The following is a 23,938-nucleotide window of genomic DNA, read 5'->3' on the forward strand; positions in this document are numbered from 1 at the left end:
GATGTCTGTGTGTCTCCTTATTTCACATCTTCACTTGCTGTGCTGTTATGCCACTGTACAAGTAGATGCTTCCCACAAAGCGGCCATGCTCACCTTCTCGCCGACTGTTCCGCAGACACTTGACCTTTGGTATCCTTGTAAGGAGCTGGCAATCCTCAGCTAAAGACAATAGAATGTTTGGCATCAGCAGAAAGAGGCAATTAATTATTCCCATATTTCTGAACACAAGGTAATACTTTGCTTTCTCTTATAATATTACTCAACAGATGGGCCTTAATTGCAGTGCCTACAGGATCACCACAAAAACTATGCTTGTCTATGGCCCTTTTCAAACTGCCTTTGTATTCTGTTTTCGTTACTGGTTGCTAATGGATTTTTTCTGTCATTTCAGACCAATCCATTTTAGTAATTGTCTGTTAGTGGGATTTATTTACCTGTTCATACAAACTCGCTTATGTCAGGTTAGCAAAACGTGGCTGAGCTGCTTTTGAGGGAAACTGCTTTCTTCTGTTTTCAACCCCTTTGTTGTGCTTCTGAATTGCTGTGGTGTGCTGTTTAAAATGTCCATAGTGTTTCCTACAATGCCACTTTCTCCCCTGCTCTTTTTTGCTGTGCGACCTTCCATGGACTTTAAAAAAATGTTCTATGATGAGAGCTATAGCACTTAATGCTATATCTGCAGCAGTGGGATGCATTGACTCTAAGAGAGTCCAATGGAATGAGCCCACAAGGAAAAGTCTCCCCAGTGGCCCAGCTTCGAGCTCTGTTGCACAGCTCCTTTAAATCAGGCTGCAGTAGGTGGCCCAATGGAGCCAAGCCCATGGAGAGAAGTCTTCCTGCCAGCCCAGCTTCAGGCTCTCTTGGAAGTCCCTTTAAACTATGCTACACAATAGAAAAGACCTTTTGGGGAGAAGGGACTGCATAAGAGAGCTTGAAGTTGGACTGGCTGGGAGACTTCTTCCACAGGCCCTTTAAAGTTTAAAGGGACTGCACAAGTGGCAGGGAATGTCTCCTCACTGCTCAGCTGTTTTTGCAGCTTTGGCTAGAAACAGAAAGCAGTGGTTTAAAGGGACTGAGTCCCTTTAAAACCTTGCTTTCCATTCCATCCACAACCCATCCACCCCCACACAAAAAAAAAACACCCTTGCCTCACTCCCTCCTGCAAAGGAAAAGAGGCCATGAGGTTTTTATGACATGTGGCTGCACTTTGAACCATGAAAGAGTAATACCACAGACAATTTTGGACACAACAACACACTCTACCAGAAGATGAAAGTTTTGCAACCCCCTATTTTCTTGTTAATAGGAATGTATGGTGGGTATGGATTTCCATAGGACAACTGGAGGATAGATGGAGTTGCTAATCACTCCTGCATCCTTCTCCAGAACCCCTCTACTCTAGTCTTTCCTTCATTTCCAGTTTCAGCACTAGAAATGAGAGGAAATAGGGCAAGGAGAAATTGTAGTGAAAGGGGATTCAAGTACCTCCCTCTAACCAGTTAATATTATCTTTATAAGGCATTAAGTTTGCATTATGAGGCAAACTTAAAGGGTGGTTCTATTTGCCCTGCAATGTATGCTTCTGCCTTGTGATGTTTTTAAAAAGTAAGGTATGTGGCATGTATACAGTCTGGAAACACAGAGGGAGAGAAGGAAGAAATGTGGTGAACTGTAGACATCAAGAGATTTCTTGCTACCACTAGTTGGTAATAACCCCTCACTGAGCTCCCCCTAACTGGCAGGGATACTTTAGGCTTATCCTGCATCGAGTAGGGAGTTGGACTCGATGGCCTGTACCGCCCCTTTCAACTCCATGGTTCCATGAACCCATTCTTCTCCAAGGATATGCACATTTGTTTTATGTACCATTATCTATCTTGAAGGTCTAGAGGGGTCCAGTGGTCAGAAAGTTAAGCTTGACTTTTGGAGGCTAATTCTGAGATCTTAGCTCTGTTTTAGACCAATGTCTTGGGGAAAGTTTCCAGACTTAATTTCTCATCTACAAAAAAGCACCCCTTTAAGAGTGTTGCAGAAATATGTGCCTTGAGTCTCAGCAACATTGGCAGGTAATAAATAAATAAATAGAGTGCCTTACATTATCATAGAAAGCTTATACCCAGAACAAAACTTCGTTGGTCTTAAATTTACATAATCATAGTTTTAGCTTAACTATATTTGCTCCCATTTAAAGGGGTTATTTCCTAGTAAGTATGCTTAGGTTGAAGTGCTAGCTAGGGGAGGAATTAAATATAAAACAAAGGTTTTTGCTGGTGTACCATCGCATCCATCTCAAGGAAACCTGAATTTTAGGCTTTGAATAATTAATGCAGGTCAATATGTTATGGCTGCTTTAAGTCCCCTTGAGCGGATATGCAGGATGCATTTTTCTGAAGAAATCAAATAAATACATAGATTTTTTTCTTATTTTGCACAAACATGCTCAATGTTCATCAGCCCCAAACTTTATTTTTATAATGAGCTGTTTACTAATGGAGGGGAACAAATACAAACGCTAAGATTGCATTTCAGATTTTGTACCGTTATATAATTTCATATGAAATATCTGCTCAAGAAATTTTGTTCCAGAATGGGGAAAACAGCTGGGGGAGGGATTTTCAGATTGGAGGAGAAAGGGCTAAGAACCCCTTCCTTCCTTGGGCAGATCTTTTATTTCAGATTGCAGCCTCTAGGGTTGCATTTATTTTTAAAACCCTCTGAGAAAACAACATGCAACTCAGCATCACATGTATGACAAAGAGAGAAGATGTGATGGTCCAAGTTCCACAAAAAAAAAAATTAGGCTTACTTAGAGACTGCTCACATCAGCTGCCCACTTGCCCCCTTTCCATTCACTCTATTATGGAGTACAGCATGCCACTGTATAGATGAGATATACTTTTTGGACCATGGCTGGCTGCAACGAAAGCATTTGCTACTCTATTCTAAATGAATCTTGAGTGCAGATATTAGCCCAAATTTCTTTCCCCTCTGTTCATCACTTTGCTTTTCCTTTTTAATTGCAATAAAAATGGCAGCAGTTTCTTGTGCTCTTTTTCATATCTCACAAAGCCCATCACTTATCATCTCTGCATAGCTTTGGCATCCTGGTGAGAATCAGGAAGGCCACCAGCCAAAGTACTTTTCTTGGCATTCCACTATCTTGGAGCTCTTCCATTTTCACAGGCTCCCCACTGCCTGAAATACTGTGGGGCAGTTTGTCAAGGGCTGTATCACTGAGATACAGTGACAGGTATCCTTGATTAAAGGCTACTGAGATATTGCTGGCCATCTGCTAAGCAAGGAAACCAATGTCCTAAAATGAACCCACAAACCATTTTAGGCTATCCACACTCCAAGAACATGGCAAAATCCCAGTCCTGCTATGGCAGCAATGCCTTTATGAGTCTGATGACAATTTAGAAAAACTGTTAATAAACAAAGCTTAATTTCTATCTAAATAGAAGCATTTCCCATGGACCTCAGGGTGCCATACATGAAGTACTCATTACCTAACAACTATTGTCTAGTGGTTAGCACTGCTGGACCACTTGGTGGTCAGTCTCAGACTATTGGAAGGCCGTGAAAGCTCCCAGAACAAACTCAGGCCCATGGATTTACCACAGCTTAGGGCTTTTTTGTATCAGGAACTCCTTTGCATATTAGGACACACACTCCTGATATAGCCAGTTCTCCCTGACCTTACAGTAGGCCCTGTACTAAGAGCCCTGTAAGCTTTTGGAGGATTGGCTACATCAGGGGTGTGTGGCCTAATATGCAAAGGAGTTCCTGATACAAAAAAGCCCTGCCTCAGCAGCCAGCTATGCGGCATCTTCAAGGGGCCAAGAGAGAGGCATGTTCAGAGCTTGGTGGGCTCACCACAGCAACAGCAGGTGGATCCGCTAAGGAGGCATGACCCAGAAGACCAGCCAGCAGAAGCCCAGGAAATGTGAAGGAGACTGGCAATGCTGGCAATACAGAGAATGCTGAGCATGCACAATGGGAGAGGTGGCTATACTCCACCTCCTGGGACTTGCCCCAGCAGCCAAATTGGTGGGACATCTTCCCCTGGACCCAGCAGCAAAGCAGCATTCAAGGAGGCAGGTTTGATCCACACCCAGGCAGAGGCAGGGAGGAAGACCCTGATTAGAAACTGGGAAGCAGGGAGCCAATAACTGAGGCCTACTTCTGACAGGAGATGTTGGCTCCATGAGAGGAGGGAGTGGCAAGTCAGGAGGGTGGCAGGTCAGGAGGCTCCTTGAAACAGGTCAGAGAGGAATGGACTGGAACTGTGAGCACAGAGCAAGAGAAGGTTCACAGTCAGGAGGAGGAGACCAAGAGTGACTTGAAGCCCCTCCCATTCTGAGACATATGGAGTGTCCCAGCTAAGATCAAGTTCACAAAAGCAGAAAGTGGCATCCCCAAGGCTTTGGGCATGGCAACTATACTTGAGAATTATGAGAAGTGGCACAAGACTATCAAAATGTGGACCAAAATGATCACAATGCAACCTGTGCAACTGTTTAATTTAAGGCTCAGGGTGTGATAGAACATATTCTGATGTGCTGAGTGTTGAGGAGTGGGAAGTGATGATGCCCAGCTCCCTTTCGCCTTGGTGCCCCACAGTGCCATACCCAGTATCCATCAGGTTCATTGGGGCCCCAGCCACACACCTGCCAGCTGAACAATGATAACTGGCCCTTTAACAGCCAGCTGACAAGCAGTTCTTTGGTGGCTCCACCCATGATGTGGGAAAGGGAAGAAGTAGCAGAAAGAGTCCTTCAAGGCTGCCATTGGTCCCCCACAAGTGTGAGGCTTCTGGGCAGAGAGATTCCCTGAATATGCTCCAGGCTGAGCTTAGGCCTCTTAGAGCCTTGAAAGAGAAGGCTGCATCAGCTCTGGCTCCCAACTCAGGAGTAGAGCCAGGGAGAGGAGGTAGAACAGGGTGATGTCTGAGGAAAGACATCTGAGGCCAAAGTTGGACTCTGGCACATGAGGGCAATGATCCAGGCCCTGACATTGAAAAGAGAGAGGGAAACATTTATTTGGCTCAGCTTGGAAATATTATAGTTTGCTCCCTCATTTACCTGAGAGGCCAAAGTGGTTACTGAATAAGCTGCAGATAACAGAATGGAGGGAGAGATGTGAATATACCTGAACCGGCTGCTCTGACCTCTCACCTGGGAGTGAAAAAGGGATGACCAACTCTCAGAAATCCATAGTGATGCTGGATTTATGGTTCTGCTGTAACAGAACCATAAACAGCTGGATTCCCTGGCTAAGCATTTTAAGCTGCCTTCCTTTTGCCCCTTTCCCACTTTAGAGCATTAGGTTGAGCAGATAGGCTTGGAGCAGGACAAATACTGAGATACATACTAACAGTGATCTGAGGCACAGTAAGATTAGAGAGAGATGTCTGGTCAGGGGATTCCAAGGCTCCTGGGGAGGGGAAAGTACAGTGGCTGGTGTCTTCCAAGGCAGCGCTAGGACTCTCTGAATATATAAAAAGCCGGACGCACAACAGACCTGATAGTTGTGACGGGAGTTGTAGTGGATCAGATTTCTGCTCATGCAGTGCCATGGTCTGACCACTATGCCATAAAGGTCCATATGGATACTCCACCTCTACCCTGTTTAGGCAGTGAGCAAGTTTTGCCTCGGCCATGAAGCCAGATGGACCCTGTGTGCTTTTAAATGGCTTTCCAGGATCCCTGGCCCTCTGGTGACTCGTTGGATGAGCTGGCAGAGACCTGGAATAACCAGCTTTTGGCAGCCATCAATGAGATCACTCCTTGATGCCCCCTTTGTCCCTGGTCACGATGTGCACCATGGTATACCCCAGATCCATGAAACGATGACTAAGATGACTAGAGAGACAGTGGCAACGTACTCGTGACGAAGCTATGAGAACATCTTATAGATCATTTATGCGAACCTACGAGATGGCAGTCCAAGCCACAAAGAAAACTTACTTTGCGACCTGGATTGTATCTGCGACTTCACACCCAGCATATAATTCAGTCATTGACAACCTTACCACAAGGTAAACCATATGTTAGAGAATTGGAAATCGGCTGTGAGGTTTTTGCAAGTTTTTTTGCAGATAAGGTCTCGTCACTCCGACAATACCTCCCCGCCACAATTAATACAGAAAAAGAACTCAAGGCACCGAGCAAGTCTTCTGGTCCATTTCTGGATTCCTTCACCCCACTCAGCCTGGAGGAGGTTCAGGATCCTTTCGGCTGTACGCCCTGTGACCTGTGGGTTGGATCCATGCCCGTCCTGTCTTATAAAAGCTAGCCAGGCGGTCTTACAGGAACCACTGCAGGCCATTGTCAACAGATCCCTCACTGAAGGGATCTTTCCCACACCCCTTAAAGAGGCTGTGGTCTGCCCCCTCTTGAAAAAATCATCTGCAGACCCAGCCATATTGGCAAATTATCGGCCAGTGTCGAACCTGCCTTTTTTGGGTAAGATCATAGAGTGGGCGGTGGCGACTCAGCTACAGGGATTCCACAGTGGATACATTCCAGTCTAGCTTTCGGCCAGGTCATGGGACGGAGACAGCTCTGGTCATCCTCATGGATGATTTCATGTGACATCTGGATTGGGGTGGCTAAGCAGTGCTGTTGCTATCAGATCTGTCAGTCGCATTTGATACGGTTGACCATCAGCTACTGTCTAGCAGCCTCCCTGATGCGGGGATCCAGGGGTCAGCCTTGCAAAGGATGACCTCTTTTCTCCAAGGTCAGGGACAAAGGGTGGTCATAGGGGAAGAATCATCCTGAAGGCACCCACACTTATATGTGGTGTGCCACAGGGAGATGTTCTATCCCCGATGTTATTTAACATCTAGATGTGCCCCCTTTCCCAGATTGTCAGGAGGTATGGGCTGGGATGTCACCAATATGCAGATGATATCCAGCTCTATCTAATGATGGGTGGCCAGTCCGACTGTACCCTGGATAATCTAGACTTGGCTCTCCAAGCTATAGCTCTTGGCTCAGGCTGAGTCAGCTGAACCTGACGAAGACAGAAGTTTTCTATCTGGGTCGAGGTGGCCCAGGAAGGGAGATCCCTTTACCAGCTCTTGTTGGGGTGCTCTCAATATGGGAAGGAGAAGATGGATGATTTTTTATCACATCATTACATAAGAAGAAACTTGTTGAATACTTGGAAAAAATATAATAAATATGGTGATGAGAGAAAACCACTATGGATTGTGCCAACAGAAGTCATAAAGTTATCATCAGATCCACAGGAAGCTAAATGGTTATCATATAAACAACTGCTAAAAATACAGGGAGGCAAGGTGGAACTAAAACCGGTGGAAGAATTGCAGGACAAATTTAATTGGTACCAACTGCAACAAATCAAAAGCTTGGTGGAGCAGGATATTAGGAATACAGGAATAAGACAAGACCAAAAAGAATTGGAAAAAATGCTGTTGGGTGAGAATGAAAAATTGATTTCAAGGATTTATAAGTTACTATTGAAATGGTCTACAGAAGAGGAAGTAGTGAAACCTCAAATGATAAAATGGGCAATAAATATGAACAAAGAAATACAAATGGAGACATGGGAACACCTATGGAAGAACTCTATGAAAACATTGACGTGTTACAATATTAAAGAGAACTGTTTTAAAATGTTGTACAGATGATATATAACACCTAAGAAATTAGCAAAAATGAATAATCAAATATCAGACAGGTGTTGGAAATGTAAAAAACATGAAGGTTCTTTCTACCATATGTGGTGGACTTGTGAAAAAAGCGAAACAGTTTTGGCAAATGATTCAACAAGAGACCTCGAAAATTTTAGGTTATGACATTAAGAGAGCACCAGATATCTTTTTAGTGGGATTAGCAATGGAAAGTTTTCCGAAACAAGATAGGACATTGTCATGGTACTTGCTTTCAGCTGCAAGGACACTATATGCGCAAATGTGGAAGCAAGATAAAATACCAGAGAAATGGGACTGGATCTTAAAAGTGTTACACTGGAGTGAAATGGATAAACTTACTAGAATCTTAAAAGACTGTAATTCAGAAAAATTTAAGGATGATTGGAAGAAATTTCAAGAATATGTTGAAAAACAATGGAAAGTCAAGAGACACTTAGTGGTCTTTGATAATATTACATGAACTTTTAATGGGAAGATAAAGTTGTTAATATGGTTTCCTGATCTGATATGCAATTTTATAGGTGGTTAGATTATGAGAAAAACAGAAGGTTAATTTTAATAATTATTAACACATAGTCTTGGTTTATTTTGTGTTAAGATAACTGGAAGTGTAAGTGAAGATTCTATAATTGTGAATTTTACCTTTTTTTCTTTTTTAATTACTTTAAGCACCGGCGGAGGTCAAGAAACTGAGGGTTGGGGGGAGGAGGAAATTTGTAATGTATAAGAACATAAGAACATAAAAGAAGCCATGTTGGATCAGGCCAATGGCCCATCCAGTCCAACACTTTGTGTCACACAGTGGCCCAAAATGTTTATATACACACACACACACACATATACACACTGTGGCTAATAGCCACTGATGGACCTCTGCTCCATATTTTTTATCTAACCCCCTCTTGAAGCTGTCTATGCTTGTAGCCGCCACCACCTCCTGTGGCAGGGAATTCCACATGTTAATCACCCTTTGGGTGAAGAAGTACTTCCTTTTATCTTTTTTAACCTGACTGCTCAGAAATTTCATCGAATTGGTTAACGTATTGTTACGTTCGTAACATATCGAATTGGTAATGAATTGGTTAATGTATTGGTTAACATCTTAAAGTATATGTTTAAATATACTTCAATATGTTGCAAAAAATAAAAATTTGTTCTACAAGAATAGATCACTGTAATGCTCTCGACATGGGGCTACCCTTGACCCTGACTCAGAAACTGCAGCTAGCGCAGAACGCAGCAGCGTGGCTGTTAATGGGGCTCCCTCAATGGGAGCACATTTAGCCACTGCTGAAAGAAAAACAGGTTTCCTACCTGTAACTGATGATCTTCGAGCGGTCATCTGTGCATTCACACTCATGGGATGAAGCGCCAGCGCCAATCCCCAATTGGTAATTCCAAAGTCCGGGATTTTATGCTGCTTGATCCCGGTAGGCATGCGCGACAGCCCCAGTGCTCATGCCTACCCGGTGGGTGCGAATATCCTGCCAGTTCCTTCCCGCCACCACCTATCAAGAGTACCATGACCAGCAGCAGAGGGGAAGGAGGGCTGGTAGTGTGAATGCACAGATGACCACTCGAAGATCATCAGTTACAGGTAGGAAACCTGTTTATCTTCTTCGTGGTCTCTGTGCTTCACACTCATGGGAGATTAGCAAGCTTGGCTTACCTGGAGGAGGAAGCTGGAAGTTATGCTGAAGTAGTGGCTTGAAGGACCAGGATACCCAGCTGTGCTCTGAGACGCTTCCGGACATCCAGGGCATAATGTCACATGAAGACATGAGGAGATGCCCAAGTTGCAGCCAAACAGATGTCCGCCAGAGAGCACCCTTCAGGAACACTGTGGACGTAGCCATAGCCCTAGTGGAATAAGCACAGAGCGGCCCTGGCAAGGGGTGCTTCGCCAACAAGTAACAAAGCTTAATGGCTTCCGTGATCCACTTAACAAGTCTCTGTGAGGAAATCTTGAGACCCAACCTAGGCGCTGCATAGGAGACAAATAGATTGGGATCCTTCCTGAAAGGCTTGGTACGATGCACAAAAAACAACGCTCTCTTAACATCCAAGGCGTGCAGACGCCTCTCTTCCACCGAAGAAGGAGAAGGGTAAAAAGTAGGCAAAAAGACTTCCAAATTAAGGTGGAAACTAGACACCACCTTAGGGAGAAATGAATTGTCCGGGGCCAAGGACACCCCATCATCCTGAAAAGAAATGTATAGAGCATCACATCGCAGAGCCACGAGCTCACCTGCCCTTCTGGCCATAGTGACAGCCACTAAGAAGGCAATCTTCCAGGCTAGAAGATGCAACAGGCAGGTAGCCAAGGGTTCAAAAGGCTGCCTGGAGAGTCAGTCCAGGACGAGCGTCAGATCCCAAGCAGGAGAAGGAACCTTAGATGGTGGGTGAAGCCGCAGAAGACCCTTCAAAATACGTTTTGTATGCTGGTGGGTAAAAACTGAAGCACCATCCACAGGGTCATAATGAGCTGAGACAGCAGCCAGATATACTCGAATCGAAGAATGATTCAGTCCAGCATCAACAAGAGAAAGTAAAAACTCAAACACAAGCTCAAGACCAGAAGAACATGCATTGATACCCTTGTTCTGCAGAAAGGACAGGAACTTGGACCACTTTCCAGCATAGGAGCAGCGAGTTGACAGCTTTCTACTATTCAACATGACATGCTGCACTCTGCCAGAGAATTCTAAAAGTTGACCCTCCAAGCCGTCAATTTGAGGTGAGGGATGTTGTGGTGAAACAGGCGGCCGCCCTGAGACAAAAGGAGGTCTGGTTCCGACGGGAACTTGTGGTGACACCTCCCTGCCATGGCTAGGAGAACAGGAAACCAAGTCTGTCGAGGCCACCAAGAAGTAACTAGGATACACTCCGGATGCTCCTGGGTCAGTTTGTGGAGCACTCTGGTGAGAAGAGGCAAGGGTGGAAACAGGTAGAGGAACTTGTCCGCCCATGGAAGCAGGAGACCGTTCCCTAGGAATCTTGGATCTGTCCCTCCCCTGGAGCAGAACTGTTCGCACTTCCGATTGTTCACCATGGCAAACACGTCGATTCTGGGATGACCTCACTCCCGGAACAGAGGTTCGAGGTATCCCCATTCGTGATGGGAGACCTCTCCCCTCTCAGGGAGTCCGCTTGAACATTTAGTTCCCCAGGTAGATGGGTGGCTACAATGAAAGTCTGCAAAGCTATGCAGGTCTCCCAAAGCTGCATTGCCAAAGCACACAGCCATCTGGACACAGTCCCCCCTTGGTGATTTATGTAACTGACGGCTGTCGTGTTGTCCAACATCACAGCTATGGTCTGACCACTGATTAGGAGTAGAAACGACCTCAAGGACAGATAAACTGCCATGAGCTCTAAAAAACTGATATGATGGTGAGCCATCGACAAGGGCCATCGGCCGCCTATGCAGAAATCTCAGATATGTGCTCCCCACCCCCACAGCGAGGTATGGACAGGAGATCTCTCACCAGATTGTAATTCCTGATGAACCAGAGCTGGAGGACTCGCATCCTCAGCCTCGCAAAGCACAGAACATTGGTAGTAGCCGCCATGAGGCCCAAGAGACATTGGATCTGCAGAACAGAAGCGCATCTCACAGCCTGAAGGAGCTGAACCAGGGAGATGATTATCCAATGCCCGGGAATCTTAAAGAAACAGCAAATGCTGGGTGGTGTCCAAAATCACTCCGATAAACTGAACTCTTTGCGCTGGGACCAGGTGAGATTTCTGCTCGTTCACCAAAAGTTTTAGTGCACTCAAGAGGCTGAGAACCACCTGTAGTTGCGCTCTGAGAGAAGCCTCGGACACAGCAACCACCAACCAATCGTCTATGCAGGGGAAAAGGATAATGCCCTGGAGCCGAAGGTAAGCCACCACGACAACCATGGTCTTTGTGAAGACCCTGGGGGTCGTAGAGAGCCCAAAAGGGAGCACCTGATATTGAAAATGGTGCATCCCAATGGCAAACCGAAAAAACCTCCTGTGACTGGGGAGCATGCTGATGTGGAAGTAGGCATCCTTCAAGTTCAGGGTAGCCGTCCAATCTCCTTTGTTGATGAGTGGAAGGATGCTTTGCAGAGTCAGCATTCTGAACTTTTGATAAGCGATGAATTCGTTCAGGCCCCTCAGATCCATGATCAGATGAAGTCCGCCTTCCCGCTTGGGAACTGTGAAGTACCTGGAGTAGAACCCCTGGCCCTTGAGATGACAGGGAATAGATTCTATCGCTTGCTTGCTGAGCAGATTTTGGACTTCCTCCAGCAAAACCGCTGTAGAGTGTGTGAACACCAATCTGGAATACGAAGGGGGCTGAACAAATTCTATTGCATAACCCTCCTGTATGATTACCACTTGTCGGTGGTAATCTGATGCCAGGCTTGTATGACAGCACCCGCCTCACGGTCCCACTGGATCGCCTCTGTATGCTGTTTATGGCTACCCCAGCCCCTCTTCCTCTTCCGTTCTTCCTTTTAAAACTTTTCCCTCAGGACTATAGAACTCAAGGGGTGGGTATAATATGGATTTCTCCGTACAAGTCTCTTCGGAGTATTTGTTTTCTTTCAGATGGATGTATAGTTCAATTCGTAGGGGACCACAGCAGCTTTGACAGTTTTCCCAAATTATAGGCACCAGAGAACTTTAACGTAAACCACAGATATTTATTATAACACAAAGTCTTATGGGAGACTTTTGGGATATGGGAGATATTTACATGGGCTATAAAATATTTCTCAGTTAACAAGTTGCTCAGTTGTTTCAGGCTTTCTAATATAACTTTTTTTCTTTCTCTTAGGTCTCTCAGGTTTTCAGTTCACATATAATACACTCTCCAACATTAGCAAAGGCTGGCCTCTTGGGTATACTGTGCCAAGTCTCTCAAGTCGACTGGAGCCTCTACTCCCAGCCCTTCAAACTTTTAGACCCACATATATTCCCTCAACCACCTCTCTAGTTCTTAAGAGATGTATATGTGTCTGTGACCGTTCAGGTCTTCACAGTGACTCTCCTTCTTAGTCACACACAGCCCCTGGCTGTTTTTATAGAGCTAGCAGTCAGCTTTTCTTCTCTGAAGACTCTCCTTAGCTACTGCCCCAGCTCCCTCAAAGACCACCTCTCAGACTCTGTCAGGCAACAACTCTCTCCGGCTCTGTCAGGCACTAACTGACTGCCTCAGCCGTTAGTTGTCACTCCACACTGAGAGTTCCGAGCACTCTGGCCCCCACCCTCAGGTCACCTGACGCAGGCTCTGTGCGTCCTTGGTTTTCTGTTTAACCCATACCTTACTGTCACAGCTTGCAAGAAACTGTGGAGGCAGGTGGGTCCCGAGGAGGGGGGGGAGAAAGGGGGATACCAAAGTCAAAGTCCCTGCTTGGGATTCCTACCAGCCTTAGATTTTCCCATATGCAAGGAAAAAGAAGAGAACTTGGTTTTTCCTCCTGCAGTGAACTTGGTTTTTCCTCCTGCATGCTGTCCCGTACATGGCTTCCATGAACCCTCAGGGGATTTAGCGTGGTAGGGCTTCTTAGGCCATTGTTTGGACCATGGGCGAGACTTGCCAGGGCGAGAGGAAGATGAAAAACGAAGGAATGAAGAGAACCCGGAGAAGGAAAAAGTAATAACTACCGACCGGAGTGAAAAAAACAAGTCTATCTGATGCGGCGGTAAAGAAGGAACTGGTGGGATATTCACGCCCACCGGGTGGGCATGCACACTGGGGCTGTCGTGCATGCCTAACGGGGTCGGACAGCGAAAAATCTCGGACTTTGGAATAATCAATCGGGGATCGGCGCTGGCGCTTCCTCCCGTGAGTGTGAATGTACAGGAGACGACGAAGAAGATCTGCACTGGCTATCTATTGTGTTCTGAGTCTGTTTCAAGGTGTTGATATTGATCTTCAGAGCCCTATATGATCGGAGGTCTGTCTATCTTCGGGACCGCCTTTCTCCACATGTTCCCCAGAGAGCACTGCATCCAGGGATGCAACATCTATTGTCCATCCCCGGACCAAGGGAGGCCAGGCTGTGCTCTACATGGTCCAGGGCCTTCTCAGTGGCAGCACCTGAAATAGGGAATGCACTCCCAGAGGCCATAAGGGTCTCTCAATTCCGCAGGGCCTGCAAAACAGTTATTTCGAAAGGCCTTTGGCACTTAAACCGGGAGAGGACTGCCACCCTACACTGCTGAGAAATTGGAATCACTGCGAGCTCACTGTTAGTAAAGGATGATCGCACCTAAGTTGTTGCTTAACAGAAAATTAAACATTTTAAAATGTTTTAATTGTATTTACTGTTTGAAGTTTTGAACTGTTTAATTGTATTTATTGTTTGAAGTTTTGAACTGATTGTTAGCCGCCCTGAGTCCGCTTGCGGAGAAAGCGGGATAGAAATTAAAGGTAATAATAATAAGACAGCCAGTTTGGTGTAGTGGTTAAGTGCACGGACTCTTGTCTGGGAGAACCGGGTTTGATTCCCCACTCCTCCACTTGCAGCTGCTAGCATGACCTTGGGTCAGCCACAGCTCTGGCAGAGGTTGTCCTTGAAAGGGCAGCTGCTGTGAGAGCCATCTCCAGCCCCACCCACCTCACAGGGTGTCTGTTGTGGGGGAGGAAGGTAAAGGAGATTGTGAGCCGCTCTGAGACTCTTCGGAGTGCAGGGCAGGATATAAATCCAATATCTTCTTCTATCTTCTATAAAGGAACTGAACCCAATGTGAAAATAACAGTACTTTTCAATCTCTCCTAAAGAAAGAAAACTGCACTGGCTTTACTTTTGGAGCCATAACTGTGAGACTTCCTCACTCTTTTGGTTTGAATTGTATCCCCAGATCCTCTTCTCTTGATCCTAGCTGGTAAAACAACTTGCTGATGATACTTCTGAACTTACCAGGCTTTAGCAAAGGTGGTCATACTAGGTCAAGCTTTGCAGATGCTATGAATGAGGGCATTTCGTCCTTGCCATTATACCTCCTTTAGAAATCAAACCATATAATAAGAACATAAGAACACAAGAGAAACCATGTTGGATCAGGACAATGGCCCATCCAGTCCAACACTCCGTGTCACACAGTGGCCAAAAAGAACAAAAAACAAGTGCCATCAGGAGGTTCACAAGTGGGGCTAGAAGCCTTTCCACTTTGCCCCCCCCCCCCCCATAATCACCAAGAATACAGAGCATCACTGCCCCAGACAGAGAGTTCCAACAATACGCTGTGGCTAATAGCCACTGATGGACCTCTGCTCCATATGTTTATCCAATCCCCTCTTGATGCTGGCTATGCTTGTAGCCACCACCACCTCCTGTGGCAGTGAATTCCACCTGTTATCACCCTTTGGGTGAAGAAGTACTTCCTTTTATCTGTTCTAACTCAACTGCTCAGCAATTTCATTGAATGTCCACAACTTCTCATACTGTGAGAAAGGGAGAAAAGTACTTCTTTCTCTATCTTCTCCATCCCATGCATAATCTTGTAAACCCCTATTATGTCACCCCGCAGTCGATGTTTCTCCAAGCTAAAGAGCCCCAAGCGTTTTAACCTTTCTTCATAGGAATAGTGTTCCAAACCTTTAATCATTCTAGTTGCCCTTTTCTGGACTTTTCCCAATGCTATAATATCCTTTTTGAGGTGCAGTGACCAGAATTGTACACAGTATTCCAAATGAGGCTGCACCATTGATTTATACAGGGGCATTATGATACTGGCTGATTTGTTTTCAATTATCTTCCTAATAATTCCCAGCATGGCATTGGCCTTTTTTATTGCAATTGCACACTGTCTTGATATTTTCAGTGTTATCTACCACAACCCTAAGATCTCTCTTTTGGTCAGTCTCTGCCAGTTCACACCCCATCAACTTGTATTTATAGCTGGGATTTTTGGCCCCAATGTGCATTACTTTGCACTTGGCCACACGGAACCTCATTTGCCATGTTGACGCCCACTCACCCAGCCTCAACAGATCCCTTTGGAGTGCCTCACAATCCTCTCTGGTTCTCACCACCCTGAACAATTTAGTGTCATCTGCAAACTTAGCCACTTTACTGGTTACTCCCAACTCCAAATCATTAATGAACAAGAGCATGGGACCCAGTACTGAGCCCTGTGACACCTCACAGCTTACAGTCTTCCACAGCGAAAATACACTGAGGAACCTAAACATTTGATCCCCTTTTTAGAGTTCTGTGAAAAAAGTCCACTTGGAAAATTGAAGTAAACAACACCCCTTTATGCCAGGCTCCTGAGGGAAAGATAGTGCCTCCTTTAGTAGGATTCCAGTCACCTACTGCCCAGGGATGGTTCTAGTCTGTGAAAAACTCAGCAAGAGCCTGTGGATAGCAGCCCTAATCTGCCAAGGACACAGCTGTGCTCTGTTACATATATTATCTCCTTCTGCTTGAACATGTATAATTGGAGTGCCTGGCTGAGCAAACCACTCACCATGCTTCTGATAATGGCACACAAAACAGTGGTTAATGAAGGCAAAGTGAGCTTTCTAGCCTCCTGGTCAGGACTGTCAAGTGGAAAGGTAATGGAGAATGAAAAGAAAGGCCCCAGGAAAACAAATGGACTGGTTTCTTTTCCTTGGGTAGAAATTAAACAAAACACAGCAAAACGTTTGCTCCTTCCCTTGTTGTTTCATTATTCGCAGATAAAAAGCAAAGGAAGGAAATGTCTTGTGCAAAAGAGGGAAATAATCTTTAAAATGGTGCACAGAAAGTATAGAAGATAATTGAGGAAGCAAAGAAAAAAGAAATACTTACGATCAGAGCTGAAATCATCTACTAAAATTATTTCCTGAATCAGGTTGGCAGGGGTGCGATTCAGAACACTAAAAAACAAACAAACACAAAACCCAACAACATATTTTGACTGTCATTCTAGATAAAATAGAACCTCCTAGCAACACTAATCCAACAAGGGTTCCAAACAGATCTCTATACAACAGACTGACCTTTAATGTCTTATTAAAGCTGTGTCCACACCAATGTTCCCTATATGCCGCAGCGTCTTCTGAGCAAAAATTCTGCTTTGTAAGCCACTGTCATTAAAGTTGTGAGCTAGTGCATAAATTAGTGTGCTCTGACGCCATTTTTCCCGAGCTAAGACAAAAATGTGTGAGCTGAAGGCTACAAATCTGTGAGCTAGCTCACACGAATTCAGCTTAGAGGGAACACTGGTCCATACCTTCCCTTGTTCACAAATGGAGTGATGGGGGGTGGGTGTCTTAGAAAAAGTCACAATTCCCTCTGCCTTAGTATCCCATCCTAGCCATATGGAGATAACAATACTAACCTTACCTACCTTGACAGGGCTGCTGCAAGGACTACAGATATAATATACGGAACACACTAAAATGCTACATTAATGCTAAGTATTGTTATAAGTTTCTGATTTCCTTGGGATATCTTCCTGAATAAGGTGCAGGATGCTGCAGATGCCTGCGTTATGTTCCAGGATATATTTTGTGACAAACAACTGCTGCTGACACACCCTCAGTGACAGCCATCTTGTACAGAGCAAGGGGTGCCAAATGAACAAGCAGTTCACGAGAGACAGCTGTCTCCTGTAGTGTGAAATAAACGATTTGAGCGATAGCCATTCCCTGCAGAGAATAAGAAATCCCAAAAGGAAAGTCATACAGGATAGCACTTTAAAGTTTCTGGCACATGCATATCTTCTCATTTTTTCTAAAGTCCTTTTGCTTCTTGGCAGGGGTTTAAAATTCAGTATGTGTAAGCTGAAAACAAATGATCTACAGGTGCTGTAAATGTAGGCCTAAAGCTTTTAGCCAAGTCATTCAGCTGTAATCGCAATGGAAATGCACCACAGATAAGTTGGATCTGTGCAACCATCAATGGCCATTTACAGCCAGACTTAGAACTAGTTTTAATGTTATTTTTCCCTGCTTATATTCTAAACATTTATTTAAGAAAATGAAAGGAAGCAATTGCAAATGTGCATCTTTGTCTATTTATATGTACCAAAGCTTATGTTGTGTGGTCAGCTCAAAGAAGACTGGGTCAGGTTTTTTTCTCAGTACAAGCCCATTGCACACGGAGCTGATTGACTAGTGCTGGTATCATCACAAATCTATCCCTTCCCATAATAATTCTGCAGCATTTTAAAACTTGATTCTTAAAGTGAAAAATTATTTGCATAAACCAAAAGTGTTAGCGGTAGACAATTATCCAAGCACATATTAGGCCACACACCCCTGATGTAGCCAGTCCCCCAAGAGTTTACAAGCTTTTTTTTTTCAAGGTTCCTAATATGCAAAGGAGCTCCTGCTAGAATTCCACCCCTGATTCTACATTAGAGAACCTGAACAGGGTGGAAAGGCAGCATAGAAATGTTTCAAATAAATAAATACTGATTTTTCAACTGGCACCCTGGGAGACGATAGTGGTGAGGTCTCACCCAAATGGTGTCCTGTGATGCCACTTCTGGCTATGTAACCAGAAGTGACAGTGCATTTCACAGGACATTCTAAGATTTTGCTGAGATTCTATGGTAAAAATTAGGATTATGCAAATGGAAATGATGATGTTGCAGCAGTGCTGCACACTGTATCCCCCCCCTCCCAAGTCACTGTATTGAGCAGCAGCAGGAACTAAGGTTGAGGCTGTGAGGCAGCACACTAAAACGGGTAACCTGGCCTTCTCAGGCAGCCTGCACATTCAATCATCAACCTGCTTTTGGCTTTTACTAATTGACACTGTAAATATTACCATTCTTTAATATGTAATGGTGTGCTACATGCTGTACAGATGTGATACACTAGTGCCCAGAGGGCTTCAAATATAAAAGATAAGTACAAAAAAAGATGTCACTTTCTAAACCCTTCAAAATGTGGTAATGGGAAAATCATGAAAATGAACAAAAGTACTAAAGGGCTCATAAGGTGTTCCTAGATTTGCTAAACAACTATGGCAGGGACAAAAGCTGAACCCTACTTCAATTCCTGTCTCTGATCAAATATTTTCAATTTCAGCTGGGTTAAAATGACACAGAGGACTTGGTACAATACATATACGCCTATGAAGCTGCCTCATATTGAGTCAGAGCATTAGTCTGTCCAGGTCAATACTGTGTAATGTGACAGGCAGACACTCTCCAGGGTCTCAGGCAGAAAGGGCTTTTCATCACTTAGTACCTGATCCCTTTAGCTGAAGACACCAGGGGTTCAAATTGCATGCAAAGCAGATGCTCTGTCACTGAGCCCCATCCCCATATCTGATATAATTAAATGATAGATCCTAGTAGGCAGCCGTGCTGGTCTGAAGCAATAGAACAAAGCAGCAGACAAGTGCACCTTTAAAACCAACTAAATAAAACTTAGTTGGTCTTAAAGGTGCACTTGTCTACTGCTTTGTTCTATAACTAAATGATGTAACTAAACATTTATTAAAGCCTTTCAAAGTCTACAGTTCTTTACAAGAGCCCTGTAACACAGATCAGTCTATTATGCCCTTAATATAGTTGGACTCTAAACCTGAAAATAGCATGCTGAAAGCTGCCTAGTGAGCTTACAGCAGAGAAGAGGGTTGAATCAGGGACTTTCAGATTGTCTTTAGTTTTTTAACCACTACTCTAGCTCTACCTGGATGGTTATTTTCAGAAGAACCAGCGGCCCCTTGAGTTCAAGAGACTGGTTGATTCTCACCATCTTTGAAGATGAGGTCCCAGGGGATTTCAAGGACCACTAAAGGCAAGCGTAGAAACTCATCAGGCAATTTGAATTATTCTGGCCTTAATGTTAGTCGTCAATCAGACTTCCCAAAGTGACACTAAACTTCTGTTTGGGACAACAACTCTGTAATCATCTATAACAATTTAATTATACATAATTTTCAACAGGTGTTAAAGGAATGGCTAATTAATCAAAATCAAATCAGGCCCTAATTGTTATGAAAGGTCTAATCCACCTGCTGTGCTTCTGGAAAGAAAGCTCTTCTGTACCAGAAGCATGACCATCTAAGTAGACAGTGACTCTTTTCCACCCCATCTGCTTGTCTGATTTTGCTGCAGTCCTGTGCAGGCTCGCAAGAAGCCAATACTTGGAACAGAACAGTCCCTTTCATACTTCATGTACCCCATAGCACTTTACAGTAATTACTTAGCAGTTGGGGTACTGGCTGTGTAGCCAAATGTGGCAGCAATTATACTCACAGTGATAATTCATGCCCAGCCTAGTACATTCAGATCCATTTTATTGAGATATATCGGTTACCTCAAGCACTTTGAGAACTGTGTTGCAGTTTTTCTGTTTTGACCAGAAAACCAAAGCAAACCTGAGCAGAAGGGTGTCAAGACTCCCGTAGTTCAAAGCTACCAATAAACAAGCATTTATAAAGTGGAACGTTTGTGCTCTTTGAACTACGGGGGTCTTGACAAAGGGAATGGTCTGCTTATAAAGTCTCAAAAACAAGGTCGAGACAGCCAAGAAGCCCAAAGAAATGGATTTTAAAATGTGATTCAGTGATACATAATACTGTTCAGCAGATACATAATGTTGTGGAATATGGCTTGGAAGCTACATATCTGCAGGCCTGCTTCTCCTGCTGTCAGGAAAGCCTTCTCAAGAAGCCACCCTACAAGTGGGTAGCATCAGTAGCTGCTCATATACATGGTAGCTCTGTGGTAGCAGTTCCCACATCATGGGATGGCCTGCCTGAGGAAGTCAGGAAGCTCCCACACATAAGAACATAAGAGAAGCCACGTTGGATCAGGCTAATGGCCCATCTAATCCAACACACTGTGTTACACAGTGGCCAAAAAAACCCAGGTGCCATCAGGACATCGTCAGTGGGGCCAGGACACTAGAAGCCTTCTCACTGTGCCCCCCCCCTCAAGCACCAAGAATACAGAGCATCACTACCCCAGACAGAGAGTTCCAACAATACGCTGTGGCTAATAGCCACTGATGGACCTCTGCTCCATATGTTTATCCAAACCCCTCTTGAAGCTGTCTATGCTTGCAGCTGCCACCACCTCCTGTGGCAGTGAATTCCACATGTTAATCACCCTCTGGTTGAAGAAGTACTTCCTTTTATCAGTTCTAACCTGACTGCTCAGCAATTTCATGGAGTGTCTATGAGTTCTTGTATTGTGAGAAAGGGAGAAAAGTACTTGTTTCTCTACCTTCTCTATCCCATGCATAATCTTGTAAACCTCTATCACATCACCCCTCAGTCAACATTTCTCCAAGCTAAAGAGCCCAAGCGTTTTAACCTTTCTTCATAGTGAAAGTGTTCCAACCCTTTAATCATTCTAGTTGCTCTTTTCTACACTTTTTCCAATGCTGTAATATATTTTTTGAGGTGCAGTGACCAGAATTGTACACAGTATTCAAAATAAGGCTGCACCATTGATTTATATGGGGGCATTATGATACTGGCTGATTTGTTTTCAATTCCTTTCCTAATAATTCCCGGCATAGCTTTGGCCTTTTTTTTATTGCAGTCGCACACTGTCACGACATTTTCAGTGAGATATCTACCACAGCCCCAAGATCTCTCTCTTGCTCAGTCTCCACCAGTTCACACTCCATCAACTTGTATTTATAGTTAGGATTTTTGGCCCCAATGTGCATTACTTTGCACTTAGCCACGTTCAACCTCATTTGCCACGTTGACACCCACTCGCCCAGCCTCAACATATCCCTTTGGAGTGCCTCACAGTCCTCTCTGGTTCTCACCACTCTGAACAATTTAGTGTCATCTTCAAACTTAGCCACTTCACTGCTTACTCTCAACTCCAAATCATTAATGAACAAGTTAAAAAGTTTTGGACCCAGTACTGAGCCCTTCTATCATTCTGAAGATGACATAAAACAGAATTGTTCAGGAGGGCATTTTTTTTTAATAAAGGGAATATGGGTATAGTATAATGGACTGATACAGAAGGGCACTTTTATTTATTTATTTATTAATATTTTATTAAGTGTACACATATCAACATGTTTATACATCTCATATAAATACATTTGGTTTTTTGCTTATTTTCTACAAATCAAACTGAATACTAACAACAAATAAACTCCTTCCTCTTTATCTTATTTCCTTTCTTTACCCGATTTCACCCTATCCCTGTACCATTTTTCCATATTCTCGTTCTAATCCTAATTATATTTTTTTTGTTTCCAAAACTTCTTCTTTCACGTACTTACATCTTCACACACTTAATTTTTAAAACTTTAACTATCTTCTCTCGTGCCTGCAAAAGAAAGCTTGTCAGGGTTACCTCCAAAGCTGGGTGCTGCAGAAAAATCTTTACAGTCGGAGGTCTGGGGGGGGGGGCATACCCACCATCTCCTTGCTAATCCATTGGCTTTAACAATTTGATCTCCATTTTCCATTCCCATTTATCATATCTTTAGCTAACTTTTAACTATTTACATATTTTCCTATTAATTGCTCTCAACTTCTCCTCAAAAAACATAATTTCCTGATTCAAACTCTTCCAGACTTTTGTTTAATTACACTGTCAATTAGTTCCTTGCCAGATGCCTCATTATATGCAGTAAAAGTTTGATTTTCCATATTGACTACTAGATGGCCTAGCGGTAACCACCTATACTGAATTCCTTTATCACATAGAATCTTCATTGTTTTTCTCAGTCTCCTCCTTGCATTCATTACTTCAGTTGGGGTATCAGGAAATAAAAAAACTATAGTGTCTTTAAGGCACAGTCCCCGTCTTTCCCTGGCAATTTTAAAAAGTTTGTTCTTCATGTGTAATTGTTTAAATTCAACAACAATGTCCAGGGAAACGTTGTCAGGAGCCTTTTTGGAAAAGTTTAATTGGAAGGCAGAGGTAACAATCTCTTGGAAAGACTCTGTTTCTCCTTCTGTGAGAAGAATCTGACTCAGCCATCTATTTAAAGCTGTAGTAAGGTTTTCTGTCTCTCCAAAATTTACAGATATTCCACAAAGCTTGGCCTTTCTTTCTCTCAGTTTTAACTCCTGAAGTATGATCTTATTTTTGGCCCAGGACTCAAAATCCTTAAAGTCTTTCAAATCTTCTGCTGTCTTTTTTGCCGTCTGATATGCAGCTTCAGCTTTCTCATCAGTTGTTTTCAACGCTGCAGTGAATTCATCCAATTTCTTGTTCATTGATTCGACTGACTGTTTGATAAAAACAGGTTTCCTACCTGTAACTGATGATCTTCGAGTGGTCATCTGTGCAGTCACACCAATGGGAGAGGCGCCGGCTCCGACCCTGATCAGTAAACTTCAAAAGCTGCGGATTTCCGCGCCTCCGTCCCAGCACGCATGCGCAGACCCCCCCCCACTGCGCATGCTCGCCGGAACGGGAGCAGACATCCCACCAGTTCCTTCTGACCGCTGCATTAGCCCACACCCGATGGACCGGCAGCGGAGGGGAAGGAGGGTGGGTAGTGTGACTGCACAGATGACCACTCGAAGATCATCAGTTACAGGTAGGAAACCTGTTTATCTTCTTCATGGTCTCTGTGCATCACACCAATGGGAGACTAGCAAGCAAAGGACATACCTGGAGGAGGGCGCAACGGTCCATCAACAAGAGACAGTCTGCAGTACAGCACGGCCCCCCGCCGAGTCCTGGCGCCGCCTCATATCCAGCGCATAGTGCGACACGAAGGTATGTGCCAATGCCCAGGTGGCAGCCTTGCAAATGTCCTGCAGCGGAACACCTTTCATGAACGCTGCCGAGGTTGCCACCGCTCGTGTAGAGAGGGCCCGCACTGGTCCGGGAAGCGGCGTCTTGCGGAGAAGATAGCACAGTCTAATAGTGCCAGTAATCCATTTAGACAGTCTCTGGAAAGAGATCCTCCGACCCAAAGAAGGAGCCACGTAAGAGACAAAGAGCCGGGAATCTCGTCGGAAGGGCTTCGTACGGTGTAAGTAGAACGCCAAAGCCCGTTTCACGTCGAGGGCGTGCTGCCGCTGCTCGACCTCCTCCGACGGGTTCGGGAAGAACACGGGTAAGTCGATCTCTCTCCTCCGACAGGTTCGGGAAGAACACGGGTAAGTCGATCTCTGCATTCAGGTGAAACGCGGAGACCACCTTGGGTAGGAATGTGATGTCAGGGCGGAGCACCACCCCTTCCGGGGAGAAGCAAAGATAAGGCTTGTCACACCTCAACACCATCAGCTCGCCCACTCGCCTCGCTGACGTGACTGCAACCAGGAACGCTGTCTTCCATGCCAGCAGCTGGTGCGAACAGGTAGCCATAGGTTCAAACGGTTTGCCCAT

At 44.6% G+C, this 23,938-nt stretch overlaps 1 protein-coding gene across 1 annotated transcript in view; it reads right to left on the reverse strand.

The window, feature by feature from the left end:
- GALNT16 (polypeptide N-acetylgalactosaminyltransferase 16) overlaps positions 1-23,938 on the reverse strand; it is a 357,202-nt gene that overhangs the window by 87,866 nt on the left and 245,398 nt on the right. Inside the window, exons 4-5 of the mRNA XM_060262949.1 lie at positions 16,462-16,529; positions 94-159 (exon numbers count right to left, since the gene is read on the reverse strand). Coding sequence (XP_060118932.1) covers positions 94-159; positions 16,462-16,529 — 134 coding nt within the window. The remainder of the gene's footprint in view (positions 1-93; positions 160-16,461; positions 16,530-23,938) is intronic.

This window comes from Heteronotia binoei, chromosome 21 (assembly GCF_032191835.1).
Source record: "Heteronotia binoei isolate CCM8104 ecotype False Entrance Well chromosome 21, APGP_CSIRO_Hbin_v1, whole genome shotgun sequence".
NCBI classification, from domain to species: domain Eukaryota; kingdom Metazoa; phylum Chordata; class Lepidosauria; order Squamata; family Gekkonidae; genus Heteronotia; species Heteronotia binoei.